Source organism: Poecilia mexicana, unplaced genomic scaffold, assembly GCF_051168715.1.
Source record: "Poecilia mexicana isolate PSO_F unplaced genomic scaffold, ASM5116871v1 scaffold_5, whole genome shotgun sequence".
Taxonomy (NCBI): domain Eukaryota; kingdom Metazoa; phylum Chordata; class Actinopteri; order Cyprinodontiformes; family Poeciliidae; genus Poecilia; species Poecilia mexicana.
In genome coordinates this window covers 9,768,434-9,785,983 of record NW_028263374.1, presented here as the reverse complement: position 1 = coordinate 9,785,983, position 17,550 = coordinate 9,768,434, and the positions used below count along the sequence as shown (strand labels likewise).

The following is a 17,550-nucleotide window of genomic DNA, read 5'->3' as shown; positions in this document are numbered from 1 at the left end:
CCAAATCTCAAGTCAGACCTCCACTAGTCACTCTTTAAAATCCTGAAACTTAATAAAATCTAGCAATTTCCCCTCAAAAAAAAAAAATCAGTTTACTTCTGCATTAAGCAAAAAACAATAACAATAATTTGTTCCTCTGAAAGATACCAAACTGTGATTTTATTGACTATGTAGAAAATACATGAGCATGAATATTTGTAGATGGGCAATGCACTGGACGCAGCACATACTGTCCCTGCTAGCTGTGTTTCCATGGTGACAGCAGGGGTTGTGCCAGCAGAAAGGTGCGGAGGAATCTTCCAGATAACCCTAAAGGTCAGCAAACGGAGCTACAACCTGCAGCAGTGCTCCGTACTTGCGCACTCAACTCCTCCCTACTTCGGAGTGCGTGCGTGTGAGGAACAACACAACTCAAGTCGAGGTGCATTTCCACTTCTACACGGACACGGTCGAGCACCCTTGGAACGATGGAGGCTTGTTATCATCCACACAAACGCACACTTACACACACAACATCGACGGGCTTGTAGCACGCCAACATGCTTGTTCCCTGATATGAACGCACGTTCACACAAGTGGCTGTCGATGGCAATTTACTGCGGTGTGTTTGTTAATGATCGCTGTGACGAGTGATCCATCGATTGCAGTTTGACTCCCACTTGCCACCGCTGCATCGATCATGACATCCACATTGCCTCGGCCTGATCCATAAATGCTCGATTATAGAAATGGAGCAAAATGAAAGATCTGACGGATGATGCACACTGGGATTCCTTCCCTCTGAATCTGGGAGCGGTGTAAAACCGTCAACGGTCAGATAACGTTAAAGTAATCGTACCGTGGTTTCACTGTGTTTTGCATAACAGTTCAAAACAAAAATGTACGACGTGTCATCTCAATCTGAAAGAGTGAAAGAAGAATTGTTTCCAAACCTGCGGAAATATTCTGACAAATTACCACAGTTATGTGGAATTTGAAATGATACTGGTTCCTTATTTCCTGTGGTATTTTGAGTTGCTATGGAAACAAAATTAGATTGAAATCACACCTGTAAATCCCGTAGGAATGAATAGAAAAAGAGAGAGATCAAAAAATATTATCAAACCTCACCAAATGAGAGGCGCCAATCTTACAGATCAACTTTCAATTTCAAAACAAATCTTTTTTTTTTTTTATACTCTTCAGAATTTTCTATTCTATCAAATTATTACTATTAAAACGGCGGGGTTTAAATTCATATTTTTATAGACCTGTGGTCATTGGGGTTAATATTTTAGATCTTCTAAATAATTCAAACACTTTAGAGATATGCTTCAAAATAAATATCTCAATATTTCGGTTTCATTTTAAGTTTTCACTTGGCGTCAGTGACATTGCACTTTGCATCAGGCCGTTAAGGTTCTTCTAGACATGGAAAAAAAAACATAAACATGGAGCAGAACCCGACTCAGAATGAATCTCTCTCTCTCTCTCTCTGTGTGTCTCTTCTTTTGTAAGAAAGGAGAAAGTGTTGTGTGGGTGGTAGTGCTGAATTACTCTGCCAGAAAAAAAAAAAAAAGTGTGCAACTTTTCAAAACTTCGGTGTACTTTGATGCCCGTGCCGACATCCAAATGTAGCCTTCCTCCCCGGGTTGCTCAATCCCCCCTCAAATCCACGCGCACACACATTTTACGTATATTAAAGCGGAGCGTCATATTAAAGGTTTCAGCCGCTGACTCTGATAGCCTTCCTCTCTCCCTGACATTTTTTTTTTTTACAAATACCAGCTCCTATTCATTCTGTTATTGCCTTCTCTCCCTTTCACCAATTCTTTGATTAAACAAGCCCCTGAAAAGCTCAAGCACTGCTATCTGCCATTTGGCTTTTATTAGAAACCCATCCCCTTTAATTAAATACCTTGAATTACAGAAGTATCAGGGATATTTTGCAAATATATTGAATAAGAGAGCACAATAGATGGAGGGGGAAAAAAAGTGGAAGAATAGGCTTTATGAGATGCTATGAATGGGGTTTGTCGCTGAAATGAAATAAACGCTATCTCAACGGTGGCGTTGGGGAGGGGGTTGTTTTTTTTGTTGTTTTTTTTAAGAAAGCTGAGTTTGTTAAATCTGATTGAGCCTCATCTCTGAACACAAGGCGCAGCTGAAGCTCCCTCTCTCTCCCCCCTCCACCTCCTCTTTCTCTGCTAGTTCCATTTCAGCCCCACACTTCCAAGTGCCATGGCTTTTCTTTTTCCCTTTTTATTAATGTGGGAGATGTGGGATTGAGGTTGCTGTGGAAACCGGGCCGGCTTTGATTGGGGGAGACAGCTGCACGGTGCAAGGTTAGACGATGGCCGCTCACGACTCACAATGCGCCACTATTGATTTCCAGACAATTACTGGGTCCAGTTCAGTGCGACGAGATGCTACACCGAGGGTTTTGTGTTGCTTGTTGTTTTTCAGCAAACATGCAGGCTTTTTTTTTCTTTTTTTTTTTTTTTGAAGAACGTTTACTTGCGCCTATAACTTAAACCGCAGACAAGTTTGACAGTCAGCTGCTACAAAGTCTGCTTGCTGTTTCGGCTGCTCCTCACCGTCCCCCTTCTGTCATTCTGGACGTGTTGTTTGTCAGCTGTTGTTTGTCATCCAGCTGAGGTAGTATCAGATTCTGACAAACTATTGCCATAATGGTGGTGCATTTAAGTTAAGCTGCACCACTTTGAATCTACAAGCAAGACAGTCACATATACTTACTGTAGTCATTATTTGCCCCAGACTGTTGTCATCTCTTCAATGCTTCCCTCTCTTTTCCCTCAGCCAACTTGGCATTGTTTATGTGAGAAGTTGACAGTGAGCCTAATTGGAGTTTGTGGCTCCATCGAAGACAATCGTCACTCTTTTTTTTATTTTTATTTTTTCCTGCACAGCACATAGAGCTCTTTAGCTAATTGAATAGTCTTTTATTAAGCTGCATTAATGTGAGCCTGAACTGGTTGCTGGCGAATTAAATGAGACCTCCCCACTGCTCCCCCATCACCACCACTACCAACACTAATAACTACAGTACGTACAAACACGTTCGGCTCAGTGAGGCGGCGTAATGAAAGGAACATGTAGACGGAAGGAAGACAAGAAAGGAGAACGCTAATAAAGAGGCTGAGAGGTGCGCTTGTACCGTGGTGTTTGTTTCATTTACAGTGCTGAGTCTGAAGCTTTCACGCAGCACAACATAGAATAAAAAAAAATTAGATTTGAAATTGCTTTCATTCAATAAAGAAGTATCTTTTAAAAACACTATAAATCAATGCAGAAAGAAAACAGAGGGCTTGTTGGAAAAACAAAATGTAGCAAATTGTTTGTACCAGTCCCAACAGTAAATGGAAACATTTTATTGGCATTGCAGCAGCCTTAACAGCTCTTATGACTGATCGGCTTTTTCTTGATAAAATAAGCATAAACATTATTTAATACGGGCCAAGCACAGAAAAAAAAATAAAAATAATTGGTATCATAATTTATGTGAACATTGCTTTTATGGCTGTACGTTTGCGCTGTCATTGCATTGTGCAGAGGTGGATCACCATGAGCTCTTCCAGGTTGGAAGTCTTCCATGCCATCACCCAGTCAGGGCTTCGGTAGTTGGGCTACTTCAAAACATTAGCAATACTTCCAGTTACAACAAATATAAAATTATACTGCTGCACGACGATGACAGACCCAAAAAACTAATTAAAACCCAGAAAGGTGATAAGGAACTAATGAGCACAAGCTGCCAAAAAAAAAAAAAAAGAGCAGTGCAAGCACACTGATCTCTGCTTCCGATAGAAACCACTGGAAAGACAAGTTCACTTCAATATATTTTGAGGAGCCCAAGTATAAATTAAGGAGGACAAAAGTGAAGTGGAAATAAGTGCTGGTGGTGGCTATGTAAACCAGCAAATAAATGGAGAAGTACCTCACTGTGATGGTACTTAAAAAAAAAATTCTATTTGCCTAAAACTTGGGTAATTTTTTGAGATTTTGCATTAGAGGACTAATGTTTAGACATGACACCACAGACTGACTCTGTTGCAACTTTTTTTTTTGGTCAAAATGCAAAGATGGGAGAAATGAGAACATATTTATGCTGAACTCCAAAGTTCAGCATAAATATCAGCATAGTTCAGCATAAAAAACTTTTATATTAACGTTTTTTTTTATTAACTTTCTGAAATTAAAATAATAAAAAAAAAATCCCGCTTCAATTTTTTCTAACAGTCTTACTCTTCTCAATATAAATCTCATCCTCCCTCTTCATCCTCACAACTTTTCATCTTCGGAGTCTTTTAATTAAGATCCTTTTTTGGATAATTATAATCGTTACTGTTTCCTTTTATTGCATGCTGTAAATAGGTCCAATCGGTTACCACTTACAATGGTTATTATCTGCACTGAGAATAACCGTATTCTTTCACACACTGTCCCCAAGGAAGAGCTGCTTTGTTAAGTCTAGCCTTCAAAGTAAAAGAAAACAAAGAGTGGATGAGCCGTGCTGAAAAACAAAGATATAACCAGAGAGAGGAAGCGGCAAGAGGACCAGGCTGGAGTTAAACAGCCTGGGACGGACAGCGGAGCGGTTCAGAGACGGCTCCTTCCCGCCATACGTTGCGGAGGAATAAAGATGATAAAAGTGGGAAAGCATGAAGCTGTAAGTTATCCACGACTGATTTACTTTGTGACAAAGAGTAAACAAAGTAAATCAGTCGAGGTTAACGGGGACCGGGCAGAGACTCTGAGTGATGAGAATGGCAGAAGTTAAAAAGGTGCAGAAAAGAGCTGAGATGGTCTACTGAGGCTGATAGAGGCGGTCAGGAGGAGATAGCTCCCTTCTCTCTGCTTTATTATATTACACTGGTGGATAAAAAGAATTCAGCATCCACTAAAGTCATTACAGCCTAGTAAGACCAGCTCAGAGGGCAGCGTAGCTCCTTAACCCCTTTCAGCACATGGCTTGGTGTGTGTGTTCGCATGCAAGCGTGGGAGTGTATGTGTTTGTGTGCGCAGACCCAAAAGACAGATCATTCTTGTGAGCGTTTGTGTTTCACCAAAACAGCGGCACATTGCTTAATCCTTTCCGAGTAACTAGGATAAGCCACTAGCCTTATCTGTCTTTCCCCCATTGCTTCGTCTCTCACTTTCTTTCCTCTGGTAACTATTGTTCCTTTTCCCATCGCACCCTCCACTCAGTCACTCCCTGTTTCGGTCTTCGTATTACGACCAGCCTCAGTCCCCGCGTTTTAATTCCTCATTCTTCAGTCTTTAGGGCCTGGAAAGTTAGAACTTTGACTCTTTATTTGGATGCTTTGCAGAATTTGAAGGGAGAAAATATGTTGCAGCTTCAATTATCGTGCTGCGTGTTAGGTAAGCTGTAATATAGGGTCATTATGCAAAAGTAGTGTCACCACAACTACAGTAATCGTAAAGGAGACATTTTATGTCACTGGAGGCGAACTTGGCACAAAAAAGGTAAGGAAGAATGTGCTTGGCCAACTATTTCTCCTTGGCAGTAAGTCTTACACCTTTCCAAAGTCTGCTTATTATCCCATCAAATGTGTCACATCTGTAAGGAAAAGGGATTTGTGGGTTAAGTATGTGTGTGTGTGTGGGGGGGGGGGGGGAACTTGCAAAGTTCTCTTCTGTGAACATGTGGGGCACCAATGGATGCTTTTCAGAGCTATCTTTTTTTTTTCTGCAACCAAAGCAGGAGCTACGTCTTGATTTTCGGCACAGAGTCGATCTCACGCTGGTTGGATTGTCCTGTCACCTATCATGTTTGTAGTTTTCATAGGATCTTCATAAATACTGAAGGAGTGGGTCGGATTGGGAGCCTTGCAGTCTCATCTGTCACTATCTTCAGGTCAAGGTCTCCAACATGAACTGAAATGGTTCTAACCCAAATGTAAAGTGTCTGGACGCTCCAGGTTGAGCAGGAGAGTCTTGGGTGGGTGGGTGGGGGGGGGGGGTCTTGTTGGTCTTTCTTCAAATTCCCTCCCATTTCTGACATTATTTATTAAGGAACTTAAGATTCGTTTGGTGGACCATTTCATAAGAGTTAACTCTAACTTTATGCAAAACTTGTTTTTGTCATGAAGATTAAAATGAGGTTGACAGTATTTAACTTCATCATAAAGAAAGCAAAATTTGTGTATGATAAGTATTTCAAAGACTCACCTTTCTTTGTCATCCTGTAAAAAACAATAAAAAATCTTGAATTGCTCAACTGCTCTTAAATGCATAAACTTGTCATTTAATGACTTTGTACGAACACAATGAACGCCATTCGGAGCAGATAATGCACCCTGTGGCATTAGGAGGTGTCTGACAGTAACACTTTCTGCACTGTTTAACAGGCTTCCAATACGCTCGCTCTTCTTTCTTGATGCCCTCGCCGTGTGCCATCCATGCACTCGCACAGACGCAGTGTCAATAATGGCTGGCTGCTGTTTGTACAGCGATCCTATCTTCCCAGATAGACGGAGAGCTATCTGCTTTGTCTGTCACACAAAGAGGAAAAGCGAGTGCGAGTGCAAGTGGATCACCCCCTCAACACAAACTCAGAAACACACCGACGCCTCTATCGCGATGTTCTCCAATAGACTTCCTGTGTCAACACAAGCTTTGATTAACTGGGGGACAGACACAAGGCAGTGTGTCGCTTGGACAGAAACAGTCATGTGCCGGAAACCTGCCCCGCCGCATGTGCCGAAGGACGAGGATTATGTCTCAGTCTGGAAATCTATGAAAATTCTGCAAATGATATCCAATGTTAATTCATCTGTTTTCTTTTTCGGATGAATTCAGAAAGCAAAAGCCTAAACATGCGAAGGTGTTCATATCCCTACGTCACGTGTTTTTCAAAATCTGAAAACTATGGCATTTGCTTTGATATTCAACTCTTTATCGTTGAAACACTACTTGTTGTGTCTTCATCAGATTTGTACATATGTTTGCCTGTCCCTCTTGGAAAGTAGCTTGATCTCAGTCAGATTGGACAGAGCTACATGAAATTCAGTTTGCGGTTCTTGCCACTGATTCTAAGATGGTTTAAGTTGTTTTTCTGCCACTGAAGGAGATTTGTAGAGACCAAGACTCATAGGAACCCTTTCAACAGATATTTTTTCTCTGAGATTTCCAATCTGTGCAGCTCCTCTAAAGTTAGCAAAGAGCTTTTGACTACTTCTTCAATGAATTGCCAATTAATTGTAGGTTTTTGCTTGTCACATTCCTTGGTCTTTATAATGCTGTTTTCCTGTAAATAATGTTGGAAACGGTGTAACCATTCCCGGCCACTTTATCTGGGAATGTTCAGTTTCCTTTTTCATTGATAGCATGATCCTACCTTAAAATCGAACTAGCTGTTCTTAGTTTGCCTATGAGCGACCAGCACAATGTGCATCGGTGACACTGTGATCAATTGGGCCTCACTGACGATAGGCATGCATCTGTAAAATCTGCCTACCTGTGGCAGGAATAGAAAATTCAAAAATACCTGCTTGCTTGCGCAGAGCACGATGGAACCGGATGTCTTTGAGTCCGCAAGGGTTTTGGGAATGTTGTGCGAGGGTTCCCACCCTGAAGCCGGGAGGCGTCTGTTCGTGCGGCAGCAAGTATTAAGTGACAGGGTGGGGAACCTCTCAATGAAACCTTCTGCTTCCTCGCCAGCTGGCTGTGAGCGCGGCAGCTGAGAAGCTGACCAGAAATCAAACGGGGCAACCGGGTGCCAATCAGACACCGACCTGAAGGTCATGTTTGGACAACGTCTGTTTAAGCAGAGGGCGGTAATAACCTTTAGAAACAACTTTAACAATGCCTTAAGAGCTGGATGTTTAACCGCCCGTTCGGCTCACGGGAGGCGTTAATCGATTTTGTGATTGATCGTAAAATTATGATGATGTATGAAACCGTTTTCCAGAGCCTTTCAAAATTAATCACATCCCTTGAAGTGCTCTATGTTTTTTTTTTTTCACGTTACTACTGCAAACTTTGTGAAATAATTATGAAAAGAGAGGAAAATGATTGTTTTAAAATCATTTTTATACAAACAAAATCCTAAAAAGTGTGGTGAGCGTATGTATTCAGCACACTTTAAAGGAAATGTGGTGCCCCCAGTCATCCCCAGGCCTGTTTAATAAGTGAACTCTCTGCATCTAACTCAACGTATGACTGGAATGCAGTGTGGAGAAGTTTAGGTCAAAGAAAAATAATATAATTGCAAAAATACCACAGTTATACAAAAATGATTAAACATTATATTTATCAAAACATATTCACGGGTGAGAGGATTTGGGGCACACGTACAACGGAAATCTGGAAACATTTGAAGGTTTTTATTTTCCAAAAAAAATTTGAAAACTATTGTTTTCCTTCTTCAAGGTAATTATCCCTCAGCAAAGGCAGAATTTATATTTTTGTGTCTTTTTAAGAAACAGGAACACAAATGAAAAATGTTGGAATGGAAACAGGCGAATGACGCGTAAACTAAATTCAGGAACTTGCTCGTTTTTGATCCAGCTTAACCTCCTGCTTTTGTGTCAGAGGCCTTTTTTTTTTTTTTGTATTTCTTTCAGGGTTTTTGCTTCTTTTTCAATTTTTTTTTGTTTTGTTTTGATTTTTTGCCTCACTGTAGTAGTGTTAGGTGCAAGACATGACTTGTGCAGTCAGTCAGAGGCTCTAATGTGACTGATCTTACACCATTAGCTGGGAAAAGTGTAGACTGGAAAGGCGTTGTTGGCAGCTGGAACGAAGCGCTGACCTATAGATGGCAGCATTACACTCCAGTAGGTGAGTCACACCCGTTTTCTTGCAGCACAGCACCGACTTCACTCCCAGTTCAGAGATGATTACAGGGAGATTCTCCTGTCACTCCCTTTGAGGAGTACATGCATGTTGCACATTGTAGAACTGCTGGGGTCTCTTTGTCAGAAACATTCGTTAAATCCATGTTAGCTTTATCCTAGAACTGCTTATGGATTCAGACTGTGCTACATATAAAATACCCACCGTATCAAAAGTGTCTTCACCTATTGGATGCTTTATCCTTTTAATTGTTTTCACAAATCAATCACGAGCAGTAAAAATTGAGCTTTTATGGCAAAAACGAAATTACAAAAAAGAAAGTCAAAAGTGATTTCTACAAAATAACAACAACAAAAAAAGTACTTTATAAATAATATATGACATAAAATATGCGACTGCATAATATTTACCCCATTCAAGTTAGTTTTTAGTAGATGCACCTCTGGGCACCATGTGTAATTTTCCTCCATTCTTCCTTGCAGAACTGTTCCAGCTCTATCAGGTTCCATGGAGATTGGAAGTAAACAAGTCCTTCCACAAATCCTCTGTCGGATTGAGGTCCGGGCTTTGACTGTGCCACTCCAGAGCGTCCACCTTGTTGTCTTCAACCCATTTCTGTGCAGCTTTATGTCTTTTTTTTTCTGTCTGTAGAAAGCTGCAGAGCAGCTGTGGCTACAACGTAGCTTACCACCACCAGCGCATGAAAGGCGGACGTGTGCTTCAATAGGTGAATAACTGAATGTAAAGTGCTTTGGGGGTCTTCTGGTCTAAATAAAGCACTATGCCAGTACAGGCCATTTACCATTTATCATTACCGTTCTTTTGTCCTCATGCTGTAATAGTAGCTAGGAATACTGATTAACCAGTAAATGGACCTTCCAGACACAGGTGTCTTTATGCCACAATCACCAGAGATACAGTCACTGTGCTCCATTCCTCTCATTGTGAGACTGCTGGCACCGACTGGCCTGCGTTGAATTAGGTCTGTCGCTTTAAAGGGGGGGGGAGGGGTGAATATTTACACAGTTGCTTATTTTATGTTAAATATTTCCATTTCGTTGTCATTATTTTTGTAGAAATCTGTTTACATGTTGACAATTTTAACGGATTCCTTTGCAAGTCAAAAGTCAAATTTTGTTCCTCGTGACTGATTTGTAAAAGTAATAAAAAGGGGCGAATGATGTTTACTGGCACCGTGAAGCTGACAAAGGATTTCAACAGATCCCCCCCACCAACCCCCAACACCATCCGACTCTCTCCATGTTTTCATGCAAACTTATTTCCCTGCTCAGGGCAGTGTCTGCAAGTGGGCCATGAAGATGTCACCTGACAGGAAGCGATCATCCGCCCACCACCTTCTTGCCAGCCGGGGAGATGACAGGGCTCCGAGACGCGCTTTCAGTTCAGTATATTCATATAATGTTTGCTGTGCATCAAGCTTAAGTCACAGTCTTCTGTCTGTCAGCAGCGCTGACATGCTGACAGAGTGCTTCCCATCCACCCTAACTACACCCATACTTCCACTGAGAGTGTGTGTCTCTCTACAGGCTTTCACAATGAAAAGTGGTTGCTATATGGAATATATTATGGCGATAAATCCTTTATCGTGTGAACCGGTGAAGTAAGTGTGTGCAGGGAATGAACTAGATTGACTATATGTAATTTTCAAAGATTTGCAAAAGCAAATACAAATTGGACAGTTTGCCATATATTTGTTTTGAGCCCTCCCTGTCAATTACTTTGCTGTAATTCCAGCTGCAGGTCTTATTGGGGTTTGTCTACCGGCTTTACATTCTCTGAAAATGATCTAAAGCCCAGAGTGGATGGAGAATGTCTATAAACAAAATTGTTTTTAAAGTCTGGCGGCAAATTCTCATTTTGATTTCCATCTGGATTTGATTGGACCACTCTTGAGACGTGGATGTGCTTTAATCTTAACCATTTGATTGTAGCTTAGCCAGTTTATTTAGGATTGTGTTCCTGCTGGGATCCACAACGACCCCGCATTTAGATCCAACCAAACAACTTGTCCCTGCTTAAGAATGGCATTCCCCCAGTATGATGTGACCACCGTGTGTCACAGACGACGCATTTAGTACTACGTGCAACACCAGCTCCCCCTGTATGCCAACAAAGACGTCACATGCAGACCACAAATACATGGCACTTAAAAAACGTAAAAAAAAAAAATGTACAGCCAAATTCTGCAGCCAGTTATTTCTTTGTGGTTGCAATATTGCACATATTTACATTGCAATAACAAGGGGGATTTAATATAGCATGCTGCTCTGCTTGCAACAAGAGCTTTCCTGTGGTGCCACTTAATAGTCGTCTTGTCAGTAGACGCTCCCACCTGCGCCGTGGATCTCTGCAGCTCCTGCAAAGTCACAACTGACCACTAGGCTGTTCCTCTGATTTAAAGCCTTCCCTGCCTGACCTACCAGTTGACAGTCAGGCTTCACAGGCTCATACTCTGCTTGGGATATTACCCCATAACTTAACCCTAAAACCACCTACGGCCGACTGGCTGGAAACCCACACCAGCTCTGGGTCCAAATGAAACAGATGCCTCCACATTCTGTTTACCAATTGCAGCCCATGAAATTGATTCTTTTTATCTGTATGTTTATGAGCATTTTCGCAGTACGACACAGGTCGCTCCTCGACTGTTTCGCCACACACTACCTGGCATGTCTTGGCGTTGTGTGTGAGATCCTCATTTCATGCTTCATTTGTCATCTCACAAGGTACTTTAATAAACAAGACCCTTTGTTGCTGCTGCCACTGTGTCACCTCACACTGTGTGTGTGTGTGTGTGTGTGTGTGTGTGTGTGTGTGTGTGTGTGTGCGTGTGTGTGTGTGTGTGTGTGTGTGTGTGTGTGTGTGTGTGTGTGTGTGTGGGATGACTTGTCATCTTCTGTAGGACTTGGATGTGGAGTCGTTCCCGTCAGCGTCGAGCGTTTGTGTCCTCTGCAGAAAAAATAAGAATTATGTCGCACTCATTACCAACTTCGGCATCGCTCCTTTAGGGATTATAACTCCTTCCATCAATAAACCGGTGATTTCGATAGTTCTCGGATCGCTCCGGAATGGAGTTGGAACCGGTGTGGTTTTTATATGAATGTAATTACGGGAGGCAGCTGGAGCTCTATTTTTTTTTTTTTTTTTCTGCTTGTTATCCGGCTGTCCACATGTCCGTCTATCTGCCAGCCTATCTCTGAAGGGGGGAAAAAAAAATTGAAATTGCTCCAGGGCAGAGTTCATCTCCTGTCTGCCCATAATGCACCTGTTAAGGGAGAGAGCAAACACCTGAGGCTCTAACAAGGCGAAGTCCATCTTTACCATCCGGCCGTTCCTCTTGAAGCGTTTCTGCCGCTGCACTCTTTTTCTTTGCATATTTCGAGAAATGTTTCTGGAAAAACACATTCCATGGGGTTGTTGGAGAAAGATGAACAAAAGGGAAGCTGACATAAATGTGGCCATAATTACAGCCTTTGCGGTTTTCACAGGGGTGTAGCTGTTTTTTCTTTTTTTTTAAATGAAACTTGTTTTCTTTAATAAGCAGAAGCAAAAAAAAAAAGAGAAGGACATCACAGTGGTTAGGGTTATTTTCTTTTTGTGCTCCCACTCTCTATTAAAAAGCACTTCCCTCAGAGCCTAACATTAAATTTGGACTTTATTTCCTCCACTCAGACAGCATGAAGGAGTGTTATATGTTGTGTTATTAAAAGGGAGGGAGCTCAGACAGTGACTAATCTATTTCCTTTCACACACTGCAGCCAGTAATCACTGTTCTATGGAGCTGCTCACTCATCCATTCATAATGTTATCAAGGCACATTATCTGTGCATTTGTGTCGGCACGCGCTGGTGTGTCAGTCGGAGGGTGTGATTTTTAGGAGCTTTTGAAAGCAGGTGTTGAAATTGTTTTTTTCCGCGTTTTGTCTCTAGTGGACATGAGCGCATGCCTTTGTGTCAGAGACTCTGGTCATTCATATGCAAGTTATATATATATATATATATATATTTTATTATTTTTTATTTTTTATTTTTTTTTTTTCTGTGCCTGGGACTTGCTCTCACATTGTCGGCCAGAGGTTACGCATTAATGTGTGAACTTGGATCTGGCTGGCCAGCCGTAAAAGGCAGATGCAGCTTTCTGCAGAGACAAAGCCAAAACAACAGAAAAATTGAGTTTTATTATTATTATTATTATTTACCTAATTTGGTTCAGTGCACTTCTGTGCTTTCACAGGTATAGCCTCTCTGCATAGTGTCATCCAGAAGGATTCATATCAACCAAGACATTCTTTAGTTTCACCATTTTTCCCAATTCTAATGGCGATATTTTCAGAATAATGTACTATAACTTTTATAGCCACTGCAGTGCATCGCATCTCTAATGGAAATACTCTATTTTCTGTGCTAGTAGTACAGGACAACTTGGCAAATAAATCAAATAGAATCAGGAATAAAACAATGTTTCCTACAAGTAAGGAGGCGCATACAGTGCTGTGAAAAGTAATTGGCTCTTTTTACAGATTTTTACCCTTTTTCTTTTTCCTGCTGTTTGTCACACTACCGATCCAGAATCGCAGAATAAGAGAAGTAATAAGAAAGAGACCGGGGGGTGGGGGGGTGGTATCCATGGGAGAGTTCCCTTTTGAGAATACATTGCTGAGGCAAAGTAATGCATTTAGGAGGATGTGCGCCCCTTTGCATCTGGTATAAAATACACAGCATTAAAAAGAAAACGTAATGGTCAAAATAGGTTCTATTCTCTTCCAAAAAAAAAAAACATCCTGAAGTGGAATCTCAGACCGTGATGTCATGAGGATCAGCTCAAGTGCACTTGGGGTTTTCACAGCAGGATGAGGATCAGAAGCACACGACAAGTTCACCAAAGGGAAAAAAGAAAACTTTCTGAAGTGGCCTAATCAAAGTTAGACATAAAGATTTTAAGATGTAGTAAACCATTATCAGCTGTCATAAAAGTTGTTGCCAAAGGTGGGACAAATGTTTTTTTCTCCACATAGGGTTTAACAACCATGTCACATAAGGCCAGCTTGGTTTAGGGTCGCTTAATAAATGAAATTATCATGAGAAAAGTGCATCTTGTATTGACTCGGGTTCTCTTTTTATGACACAAAAGTCAGCCTGATATCCTGAAACGAATTCATATGTGACACAAAGCGCAAACAGAAGAAATCAGTAAGGAGGCAAATACCCTTTCATCCCTGCGCTACATCCACGTTAATGATAGCAATATTACATTAAGCAAAGCATGCGGCCTTTCAACAAACACTGTGCTATTTGCCATGGAGGTCAGGTTGTAATCCCTGTGGGAGTGTTAGGACCCCGGGCCCTACCTTCAGGTTGAACCCGGCTCCGTTTTTTTCGCTGACCTCGTTCTGCGTCCAGCCGCACCTGTCATCGCTCATCAGGTGGCTTGGCACACAGCACCACAGGACGTATCCTCGTTCAGTCTTTGACCTTTCTCTCACCAAATTATAGACATGATGTAGAGAGAGCAGTCAGGAAGCCTCTCCATTTGAATTCCCCCTGATTTTGTAGCGCGGCTACATCTAGCATGCAGGAGCTGCTCTTGGACGAACGTGCCGGAGGTTGCTGAGCAACTCTCTATGAGGTGCATGTAAAGTGAAGGCAAGAACAATCTGCTGCCGTCAGAGGAAAACTAAGCCAAAAGCATCAGGTTGTTGTGTAGCGATAGCTTTGCCACAACTCGCAATTCCTAAAATTATTTCAATTCTCTTAGATTTTAAGAGAATTTGCTACCCTAACCCTATCAGTTCCTTGGCTGCGCTGATCACGAGTGTCAGATCTGTTGAGTTGGTTTATTATAGGCTGGATTACATAAGAGGCACGCAATGTAGATTTTGGGGAGCAGAAGCCATATTTGGAACAGAAGGGTCAAGGCAGCAGGTAAAGTGAGGAAATATTTTTTGTGGCTGGTGAGTCATGGGGTGCTATTTCTTCCACAGCACCTCCCTGTGTTCTCCAGAAAAGCAGCCAGAGCGCCTTGCCTCATTCCCTTCTCCCCGGGGAGTCCTCTCTGTCTGACTGCAGGGGAAATTGACCTGTGAGTAAAGTGAGCTTTTTTTTTTTTTTTTTTTTTTTTTGGAATGGTTTATTGAACTGGCGGAGGGGAGACTTGATGATCGCTGACAGTTTCACACACACATAAGCGTGCACACGCACACAAACAAGTCTAAACATTTTTCTCGCACTCTGAGGGAACTTTAGGGGAAAGTTCGGAGGTAACTTTTAAGCAAACAAATCAAACGGGGATTTTTGCCCTTTCGCTCTGCGGCCAAGAGGGCTTTCCTTTCTCTGCATCCCTGCCTTTTTTTCCCCTCCAACCTCACTTTCATCTTTTAGAGCTCTCTGCAGGTAAGTTATGATTCTGAGTTTCCTCTACAGTTTTTCAGTCGGTGTAGCTCACTAAATTGAATTTTTCAGAAGAAAGGAATGTGAAAGGTGTAAGAAAGCCACACAAGCTCCACATACTCTGCATGCAAAGTTAATCGTTTTTATGATTCTCTCCAAAAGCAGCTCCACCCGCAGGTGGCAGGAGAGAACGCCTGTCTCTGAATCAGACAAAATGTGTTCTCTGACTGCTGTCGTTCAGAAGCGTTGTGTTTCTCTTTTTTTTTCCATTTGCATATTTGTTTACAACGACATGTCATATAATGGAAGCCAGAGCTCCTTTCAGATGTTTGTTTGGGCTTTATAGGAACATGGTAGTGGTCGCTTAATGCCGTGGGGTCGTTTTGTGTACAATTGGTCCATTACATGCGGAGAAAAAGCATTAGCCCCTTTCAAATTATTTCCATTCTTGATGTTTGTTACACTTAGAGGTTTCAGATTATGAAAAATATTTTAATATCAGATTAAAATAATCTAAGTAGTTATCAAATTATATATAGTTATATATATATATATATATATATATATATATTTATTTATTTATTTTTATTTTTTTTTTTTTTTTCTGAACTGTTATTAACGACAATTGTGTCTCATTTTCACCAATCACAGCCAGGACTGAGATCGCCGGACCTGCAGAATCCAGAACTTTCTTAAACAGATACTGCTCCAACAACATGAAGTAGGATATAAGATCTCTAAAAGCAAAACGAGACACGCTGTGTCTAAAGAAATTTAACAGAACAACAAAAGCACTGTGGGATCAGTGTTTATGATTCAACAATCGGGAAGGTTGTACACACTGTACCAACATTAACTACGTGAATGAAGGTCACTGTGACCTCATGTTTACAGCGTTTCCCTGCATCTGAAGGTTGGCCCTTCGAGGAGATGATGGGAGACGGCAACAAGCATAACTGTGGTGGCCATTTATGTAATGTTTGAAACTTATAATTTCTACTAATTTAGTCTTTCACTTTGGGAAGTTTAGAATTTATTTAAGTTAAGTTTAGATCCACAATCTGTAGATAATTTGTATATTTGAATTGATTATGTTAATTGGTTAGACCCTCCCATTAATTTAAGTAATTAAAACACACCGGGTCCGGGGTGGATGGATGGTTTTGGCAAATGTTTGGTGTGTGAATGGGAGGTTTTGTAAATGATTTTTTGACCACTTTTACCTTCATTTTTGACTAAGTTGTAGGACATTTTTTGGTAATTATTTTGTCGCTATTTTTACAAGAAATAAAGAATATATTTTTTCAAACAAATTAAGTTGGAAGTGCGTTCTAATCAGAAACCACCTGTCAACACCCACGGCCTTTGTTGGAGTATTGTTTTTTGGAAACTAGAAGGCCGCGACATTTAAGTCAAAAAATCATTTTTTTGGACCATCTTTGGAACGTTTGGATATTAGAAAAGACTTGGAAAAGCTTGGAAGATTGGATGATCGCACTTGGGCGACTGAAACTTCATGGAATGGACTTGGAGAAGACGCACAAAGTTCGTGAGTAAATGCGATACTTTGTTGAAGAAAGTAGAGACGCTGAGGTGCAAATTGAAAAGTTTGTTTTGGACAATTATCTTTTGGATTTAGAGAAACGAAATTTGTGTTGAAAATGGATGAACAAGATGAAGGATTTCAAAAGGAAAAGGAACTCTTTAATTTAATTAAAAGGCGCAGAGCCAAACTCGGCGTTCTGACAAGAAAAAGAAATGACATTCATGCTTTAATTGATGCTGGAGAATCAAAACCCTCCATAGATGAGCATATGAAAACTTTTAATAATTATTTAGCAGAATTTATGGACTTGCAATCTTCAGTTCAAAGACTTCTGAACGATGATGAAAAGGAAACCGATCACGGCGATTGGTATGAACCAAAGTTGATCAGTTTTAAAGAGTTCTTGGATGAGATCGAAGTTTGGATGAATGGCGATCCTGATGCACAGAAGAGCGAAGTATGTTCAGCGTTTGATGTTGAATCAAAGGCGGCATCTCATGACCGTGACGTTGAGCCGGATGACAGCGTCTCACAGACTGCGCAACAAACGATCAGCAAAAACTTTGAAAGGCTATCTGGGTCCGCAGCTAAACCAGCCAGCAAGACGGCCAGCACGGCGCCCAGTATAATGAGTAAAGCCTCTAGTGCTCGGAGTTCGAGTTCCCGTGCGGCTTCAATGGCGCTGATGGAAGCCGAGGTGGAAAGAGCAGCTCTGAAAGCGGAGGCGGATGCGCTGCAAGAAAAACATGCGCTCGAGCTGGAAGAACTCCAGTTAAAAGC

At 41.3% G+C, this 17,550-nt stretch overlaps 1 protein-coding gene across 2 annotated transcripts in view; it reads left to right on the top strand.

Moving 5' to 3' along the window:
- chchd6b (coiled-coil-helix-coiled-coil-helix domain containing 6b) overlaps window positions 1–9,622 on the top strand; it is a 65,800-nt gene extending 56,178 nt beyond the window's left edge. For both annotated transcript variants that reach the window (XM_088005488.1, XM_088005490.1), the window contains one exon: window positions 9,300–9,622. In XM_088005488.1, coding sequence (XP_087861614.1) covers window positions 9,300–9,341 — 42 coding nt within the window. In that variant the 3' untranslated portion in view covers window positions 9,342–9,622. The remainder of the gene's footprint in view (window positions 1–9,299) is intronic.
- Window positions 9,623–17,550: the final 7,928 nt, after the last annotated feature.